The sequence below is a fragment of the Myotis davidii genome, unplaced genomic scaffold (assembly GCF_000327345.1).
Source record: "Myotis davidii unplaced genomic scaffold, ASM32734v1 scaffold1380, whole genome shotgun sequence".
Taxonomy (NCBI): Eukaryota; Metazoa; Chordata; class Mammalia; order Chiroptera; family Vespertilionidae; genus Myotis; species Myotis davidii.
Genome location: NW_006291969.1, coordinates 61,772 through 70,668, shown reverse-complemented (window position 1 = coordinate 70,668; position 8,897 = coordinate 61,772). Strand labels below are relative to the sequence as shown.

The 8,897-nt window shown below is 40.9% G+C and overlaps 1 protein-coding gene across 2 annotated transcripts in view; it reads right to left on the bottom strand.

Annotated features, from left to right (window-relative positions):
* HSPA14 (heat shock protein family A (Hsp70) member 14) overlaps positions 1-8,897 on the bottom strand; it is a 49,598-nt gene that overhangs the window by 18,996 nt on the left and 21,705 nt on the right. For both annotated transcript variants that reach the window (XR_435754.2, XM_006765313.2), the window contains exons 9-10: positions 7,112-7,267; positions 3,611-3,713 (exon numbers count right to left, since the gene is read on the bottom strand). Coding sequence is in view for 1 of the 2 variants with exons in the window: in XM_006765313.2 (XP_006765376.1) it covers positions 3,611-3,713; positions 7,112-7,267 (259 nt within the window). In the remaining variant the exon portion in view is untranslated. The remainder of the gene's footprint in view (positions 1-3,610; positions 3,714-7,111; positions 7,268-8,897) is intronic.

The window sequence follows — 8,897 nt, the reverse complement described above, 5'->3', positions numbered from 1 at the left end:
GATAATCACTAGGGAGAGGAAGCCAGGCATTGCTACGTGATGTCATTACCTGGCACCCACTGCGACTGTTTCTAGGCTGGGCTGTGGGCCGCATTTTGTGCCATGGGGTCTTGGCAGCGTTTGCTGAGATTTGGTGGGGTGTTGCTCTGGGGTGGTGGCAGGGCCTGTGTCCCACTTTGGGGGTAGCCGAGTGTTGGTTTGTTGGCACCAGATCCGTGGAGCCGTTTATTTTTAAATGGATAGTGCGTGTCATAGCTACTGGTTGGATGGTCGGATGGGCACTTAGGCTTTTATATATATAGATGGTATATTAATGCAATGAGATGCATTATTAAAATTGCAGTTGTGGAACCTGGGAGCTTGGTTAAAATAGAGAGATTGATTATATCAATTTATCTATGTGTCCTTCCATAAGACAGTAAAGGGATTTAAGAAGATATAAATGGAAGAGAGATTGTGAGTTTAAAATTTTAACACATTTTGGAAGCTGGAAAGCAAAGAGGCAATTGTTTTAAGGCAGATGAAGTTTGAGATAACCAAAGAGAAAGCAAAGTGGTTTGTCTCATAAAATCCCAGAATGGTTGGGGGCTTGGAAGCACCAATCATATAAAAAGCAAGGGTGAAGCATGGAAGTGAAAGCAGGTATAGAGTTATTAAGCCCCCAAGACCCCTTCCCCTAACTCAGACAGGTGGCCACCAGCACATTCTTCCACTCAGAGATGGAGGTTTGCACCACAGAATTATGGAACTTGGTTACAAAGAGGGCATGGTGCTAAAATCAAGAGGAATAAAGGAAAGTCTGCATATTAAAGAGGAAGGACCCTGAAGTTCCCTGCTCTCAGAAGACCAGACACCAGATATGTTCTTTCAAACAAGAGATCAGAAATTCCTTCTGGAAAAACGAAATACTCCTAAGATTAGACCTCCAGATACTAAAATGAGAAAGGCAATGGATGTAAGAGTAGAGAAAGAACATGGGTTATGGAGGCACACTGCCCTTGTTTCAACCTTAGCACCATCACTTACGTACCAGCATTAGGACTTGAAACAAAGTAGTTAACCTCTTTGGAAACCTCTTAAGTTTCCTCATCTGAAAATGCAGATAATAGTGCTTGTCTCTTGGTTCTATTGTGAGAATAAAATATTTTAATGCACATCAAGTTCATTCATTCCCTCCTCATTCTATGTAAGAGGATTAGACATCCCCACCCATTGCCATTACCATTGCCCCAACACTGTAAACCCTCAGTAGTGGAGTAGGTTTCCCAACCCTACTGTCAAGCCTGCCCTCTTGTCTAGCTTTCAACAACTGAATGTGACTACATTCAAGTACACCAGAGCTAAAATCTCTGCATGTTCTGTAAACTCTCTTCCTCTTTGAAGCCTCACCCTGGGAACTGCATGTCCCAATTAGCTACTCTTTTAGCCTGGGTCATAGAATGAGACCTACAGCCACCTTCAGCTGCCCACAGGAAACATAAGTGAGAAAAACTGTTTAATGTAGAAAACCACTGAGATTTGGGGCTCATGTGCTACTGTCACTACTCTAAAGAGACAACTCTATATTTTTAAGTTCTCAAAGGCCTATATTTTGGAAATACCTGGAAAGTATATCTTTAATAACATTTTGATTCCTAATAATGTATTTGACTTCTATTCAAGCAATTGAAAATTGTATCAGTTGTGATAGCTAAATGTCAGGGCTCTATGACCAGTTAATGAAGGAAGATAACTTACATTAATTGATCACCTATAACATACCACACACAATATTTCATTTAGTCCTCATAACAATGCTATAGAATAAATTATACTTATAATAATTACCTGTAAGTGTTATCACCCTCCTAATTAAAAGAGACAAATAAGACTCACGAAATATGTGACTTGCCCACTCTGGAACTATTAACACTGTCAGCCTTTGATTCAGGTGGGTCTGTCTCCAAGCCCATTCATTTCCCACCACCACCTTGTTACCATTATATATTCAGGTCTTATTCTTTATAATCCAGCCCCTAACCTCCAAGAACCTAGCTCAATACCTGACATATTATAAATGTTCAAAAAAATACTAAATTGCGAAGAAAATTTAAAAAATGACTTTCATCATATAGCATACACTAAAATAGTTAAGATAGAAAAATTTTCAAACCATAGACAAATTAAAAGAAAATAATCCTACATAATGAGAGGAATATGCTAATTAGCTGTTATGCCCTGAGGCGTGACGATCAAGCGCATCACAACCAGATCACGGATCAGTAGGAGGGTGGGCCAGCAAGGTGCAACCCGGCTGTGGAGAACTACAGGAGGGGGCAGGGCAGCAAGCTATGGGCAGGGGGAGGAGTAAGGGGGAAGCTACAGGAGGGCGGCAGTGACCTACTGGTGCACAGATTTGTGTGCAGGGCTACTAGTATTAAATATTTATCATATATCTAAACAAAGATGGAATTTATAAACTTAGAAGCAGCTGAAGAAATCACAGTAATAGACCAATAGATTTAAATAGATAAATAAATGAAACTCCTAAAAGTCAAATAACGTTCTCCCTAATGGAACCAAAATTAAACAGTAAACTACATGCCTCAAAAGAAGATTGCAGCAAATGATAGGTAATATTCTGATTATATAAAGCAGGCAAAGAAGATGAAACTTATATTTACACACAAGAAAATGCAAAATTAAATAAAATTAATCCTTTAATAATTAAACTATCAGGTAAAAATCTATCTTTTTTTCAACTATTCAATAGGAAATTTTCTTTAAATGCCAAAACTCAGAGCTAGCAAGGTCTAATGTATATTCTTAGGTATTGTTTATAGGAGTGTTAGTTAATTGAATATTTCTGGAAAGTAAATGAAGGTCAAAATAGTCTTAACCTATTTGAACTCTTTGACCTAAAAATTTTATATGGGAATCTATTCTAAGGAATAATCCAAATATGGTAAAAGCCAATGTTCAAAAGTGGACATCCTTGTTCTGAAGGAAGGGGAAACCCAATTTAGGTGCCAACAATAGAAAAACAAAATCATCTATTGTGCCTTTTCTTTCCTAGGATATTAATAATCTATTTAAAATTGATTTTAAGACTATGCAAAAATATGAAGAAAAATTAATATAATATTAAATGCAGAAGATAAAATTCAGAATTATACATACAAATTAAATTAAAAATATTCTAAACTATAACACTGCTTGCCTTTTAGCATTTTCTGAGTTTTCTTATATGAATGCTTACTATTTTAATAATGAAAATAAAAAACTTACATACATTTTACTTATTTTTAAAATATATTTTTGATTTTTTAAATTTAATGCATGTAAAACACTTAGAAATAGTGCTTGACACAGAGCAAACATTCAAATACCTGTCAATCACTGCTTACATATTAAAAAATATACTGGGAAGAAATTATTCTCTTTTGCTAGGAAACTGATACATATTGCTAGAGTCATCCATCAAAATGTAGTTAATTTTCCTTACTCATTAATACAAGCCGAGAAAATATTTAAATTCATAAAAATATTCTTTCAGTGCCAAGGGACTATTTCCTAAATCCCAAGTCTAAAATTACTCCTAAAATGAATAAGAAAAATATAAAAGTATTACCTTGTTGATATCATCTGCTGCAAATCCACTTTGTTGTAAGAGTGCTCTGATTGCTTCTATACATTTATTAAAAAGTGGAGAACAGAGAAGTTCAAATCTTGCTCTGTACACACAAAGAAGAGAAATAAAAAAGGCTTATACAATTAAACAAGACATCTTTTACCTTTTAAAAAAATTTTCTTTCATGGAAATGTGATTAATTGCATAAATTTATAAAAATCTGTTAAATGGTTTTATTACCGAGGCTTTAACTAGAATGTCATTTTTTTTGTTTTTAAATATACTTTTTAGTGTTCATAGTATTATAGATTACTTCCCACCCTCCCCTTTCCCCCCCTTCTCTCAGCCTCTGCCCACTCACCCAGGTCTAAACTACCCTATTTATTGCCTGTGTACAGGACATCTTTTTCTTTTGAAGAGTAATGCCAAAATCTAATGTGACAGTTCTCTTAAGAATAGGTTTATGATCAGAACACGATTATTTAGCACCTAGCAATGCAATACCACTGGGGGGGGGGTGTCTAAATTATTCATCTACCAATGTATAGACATGTTAAGATCAAATTCAGGTTGGAGATTCTTACCCAATGCCCTATTTACATATTGTCCATAACCTGAAAATGAAATGTATGACAGTTCCAACAGTAAATCTATTGATCCAAATCAAACCATCATTTGGAAGTGTTTATTTTTTTTGAGTTAAAGTTTTAAAAATTATTTCGCACTATTTTTCTTTATAATCTCAGATTATATTGTACCTAAATTTAGCTCTTTGGCACCATCTGGGAAACATGAATGCTAGCATAGAATTAAAAAATATATGTATTTTTATTGATTTCAGAGAGGAAAGGTGAGGGTGAGAGAGAGAGAAACATCAATGAGTGAGAATCATCGATCGGCTGCCCCTCCAACACACTTCACTGCAGATAGAGCTAGAAACTTGGGTATATGCCATGATGGGAATCTAACTGTGACCACCTGGTTAACAGGTCAATGCTCAAACACTGAGACACACCAGCCGGGCAGACAAGGAACTGGAGGCTGCGGCAGGAGGGGCCAGGCAGGGGCGTGGAAGATGGACTGAGATACCCCCATGCCCACCGCAGCCTCATGTCCCGCAGTTCCTTTCAAGGTGCATGAATTTGTGCCCTGAGCCCCTAGTCTAATCTAAGAAAAGACAAACACGCAAACTGACCATGCCTTTGCTATGCCTTAAGCCATGCCCACCAGCCAATCAGAGCGACTATATGCAAATTAACCCAACCAAGATGGCGGCTGGTAGCCACGGAGCTGGAGCAAGCTGGAGGCTTAGTTGCTCTAGTGATGGGAGAAAGCCAGGCTTCCCGCCTGCCGCTGCTGGCTCTGAGCTCCACTGAAGGCAACAAAATTTCAATTATATTAGATAAATAAACCCCAGATCCCTGTTTTCAGCAGGCCATGGCCACAGAGCTGGAGCGAGCAGGAAGCCAAGCTTCCCGCTACAAAGTTTCAATTATAGAAGGAAAATAAATCTCAGAATAAAAAAAGAAAAAAGCAAAAAAAGAGAGGCTGGGAGCTTCTGTTCCCGGGGAGCTTGGCCAGCCTGAAAACGGCCCTCAGACCCTCACCCAGACTGTCCAGGCAACCAAGTGGGGACCCCCACCCTGAAAGGGGTGTGACCAGCCTGCAAACACCCATCAGCCCCTCACCCAGGCTGGCCAGGCACCCCAGCAGGGACCCCCACCCTGATCCGGGACACCCTTCAGGGCAAACCAGCCTGCCCCCACCCATGCACCAAGCCTCTATGCTATATAATAAAAGGGTAATAGGCAAACTGACCCTAACAGCAGAATGACTGGTCACTATGACACACACTGACCACCGGGGAGCAGACGCTCAATGCAGGAGCTGCCCCCTGGTGGTCAGTGTGCTCCCACAGGGGGAGCTCTGCTCAGCCACAAGCCAGGCTGACGGCTGCCAGTACAGCGGTGGTGATGGGAGCCTCTCCCATCTCCTCAGCAGCACTAAGGATGTCTGACTGCAGCTTAGGCCTACTCCCCGCTGGCAAGTGGACATCCCCTGAGGGCTGCCGGGCTGCCAGAGGGATTTCTGACTGCCAGCTTGGGCCCAATCCCCCCAGGGAGCAGGCCTAAGCCAGCAGGTGGACATCCTCCAAGGGGTCCCAGACTGCAAGAGGGCATAGGCCGGGCTGAGGGACCCCCCCGCCCCAGTGCACAAATTTTTGTGTAGCAGGCCTCTAGTAATCTATAATAATAAAAGTGTAATATAATTAGACCGTACGTCCTTCTGGACTTAGCTGCAGCAGTGGGGTCCAGCAGTGGCCAAGGTATAGAGGGCCAAGGTAGAGGCGGCCACTGCAGCAGGCAGGAGCCAAGGCAGAGGTGGATGCTGCAGTGGTGGAGGCCAAGCCGCTTGCACAAATTTCGTGCATTAAGCCTCTAGTCTTTTTAATAATAGGCATCTTACCAGGTATGAGGTTTTGATTTGCATGTGCCTAATGATTAGTGATGTTGAACACCTTTTCATATACCTGCTGGCCACTTGTATGTCTTCCTGAAAATGTTTACTCAGGTCCTTTGCCCATTTTTTAAATTTTATTTTTTGGGATTATGGATACTAACCATTTTTCAGATATGTGGTTTGCAAATATTTTCTCCCATTACCAGGTGGTTTTTTCATTTTGAGGCTGATTCCTTTTTTCTACAAAAGCTTTTTAGTTTGATGTACTCCCATTTGTTGGTTTTTGCTTTGGGTATAAAATCCAGTTATTGCCAAGACCAATGTCAAAGAACTTACCCCTATGTTTTCTTCTAGAAAGGGGTCCCAGACTGCGAGAGGGCACAGGGTGGACTGAGGGACCCCTCCCCCCCCGCAGTGCACAAATTTTTGTGCACCAGTCCTCTAGTAGTGTAATAATTACAGAGTCTGAACTTTGGGGTCCAACTGGCTATGCTTGAATCCCAGGTCCATCACTTACTAGTTGTGTAACCTTGGGCAAATAAACCTGTGTTTCAGCATTCTCATACGTAAAATAAGGACATTATCTTTGGATTGTTGTGAGAATTTGATGAGTTGATACTTAGAATACAGGCTACCACATAGTGTTAATGATTAAGTTATAGTAAACAACCTTGAACCATGTGCAAGCCCCACATCAAATTTAAGCAATAAAGTAGGAGCCATATAGGTGGGGCTGCCATTTAGTAAGAGAAATCTGAAAATCTCAAACTTAAGTCTCCTCTCACCATTCTTTAAAAGATCTGGGATGATTTTTTTCAGACACTGCTATTTGCAAATAACAATCACACCTGACGTAATTATTTTGAGAACAGTTACTTATTCTGACAAAAAACTGGATCCCAGAAGTAAAGACAAGAAAGCTGTCCTTTTAGAGATGGTGAATAAATTTCAAATGAAGAAAAAACCCAAGAGTGAGAAAATTACACCTAAACATGAAAGCAGTTGACATTTTTATGAAGGTTTTTCGAACTTCAGTTTTACCTGGACACATTGCAGTCAAAATCTTGACCTTCATATAACGAGTCAAGGAAACAATTGGCACTTCCCAAGGTTGACAGAGAATGTTTTGCAATGTCAGCACTGTTCATCAATTTCATCATAGCACGAGCATTTCCTCTGACGTCATGTTTGAAGGATCTAAGTTAAAAATATAGTTTCTGAAGTTAGAATTTATTATAACTAAAATCTGGATAATCCCAATTAAGATAATAAGGCTTATTGAGTCTTTCTCTGTCCTGCCCAGACAGGACACAATGTGGTAAATTGGGATAATGAGTACGATAGCTAAACACAAAAACAGACAGAGATCTGAAATGGCGGCGGTATAGACGGACGTGTCCCATGCCTTGTCCCAGAGCAGATAGGGTGAGCAGCTGAAACCAGTAACATCTAGCCCAAATTGGCAGAGGAGATTCAGCTGAGAGACAGTTTGCAGCCAGGAAAGACAGAGGACTCCAAGAGAAAGGGAACTGTTGGAGATTGCCGGATCGGGGTCCCCTAAACCGGCAGCCTCCACTGCTGCTGAAATCTCTCCCGGAGCGCCGGCTCAGCTGTGGAGACCGCGCCATCTTGAGTGGCTGATATCAGAAGCGTATACATCCAGAGACCCTACTACCACGGCATCCAGGGATCATCTCAAGCAGCGCGACTACGTGGACTCAGACAAGCCCTGCTCCTCCTCATGGAAAGGTCAGATTTCACCTAAAGGTGCGGTTTGCAATCCAGATTGGAGAGAGGAATGCGTGCGGGGGAACTGCGCCCCACAAAGTCTGTGGCCGTTGGGGCCAGCGTGATCCGTGAATGTGGAAGGGGTCCTGCAGGGCTGCTGGCAGAAGGGAACTCTAAAAATAAGCCCATAGCTGGATTGGGTGCAAAAAGGCAGCCTCGGATTTTGCCAGTGTGCTGGCTGCTTAGTGCCAGGGGAGAGAGGACGTGCGGAAGACACCGCACAGATCTGGACGGTGGAGGGTTGCCAGTTCACGCACCTTCTCAGCCTTTTTCCTTTTTCTCTCTCCCCCTTAAATCTTTGTGTTTGATTATTAAATCCAATACATAGGATCGCCCAATTGAGGTCACTCACAGAGACTGCAGGGGAAAGTTGTTTTTGTGGAACCTGGGAATCAGAGTGGGGAGTAACGATCAAAGAACCAGTTCTGGAGCAGTCGACTCTCCCAAAACCTAACTACTGGCTAGAGAGGACTTATAGCCTTGGAGGTCAATCCAGAAACACTGCCGGCCAGAGGCTGAACCACAAACTGACTCTTCTGTAAACACAAATAAAGGCAGTCTGGGAAACAAATACTGCCTGCTTTAAAATCAGGACTGTGGTTTACAACACAGAGGAACAGTGTATCGCAGGGAACTTCAACACTCTCCTGAATACCTGACAGGACTAAGGCGTGCCAAACAGAAGAGTAGAGTAATTGAAGGACCTTTACTAATGCACAATTTTTTTTCACCTTTTACTCAAGAAACTAAATTTTTTCATTTTTCATCACCTGATTTTGCCCTTTTAATTACTACATTTTTATTTTTAACCAGTATTATTACTACTACCATTTTACCTTGTTTTATAGTGTCATTTTATTTTCTCTTTATTTTATTTTGGGATTAGTGTTCTACATTCTATTTTCATCTTTCCTTTAGCATCATTTTACTCTACCTCAACTTTACCTTTACACCAAAACTCTCTTCATCACTTTTCCCCTTTTGTTGTCCTGTTTCTCTTACCTTATTCTTGCTTTAGATTTTCCTTTTCCTTCTTTTT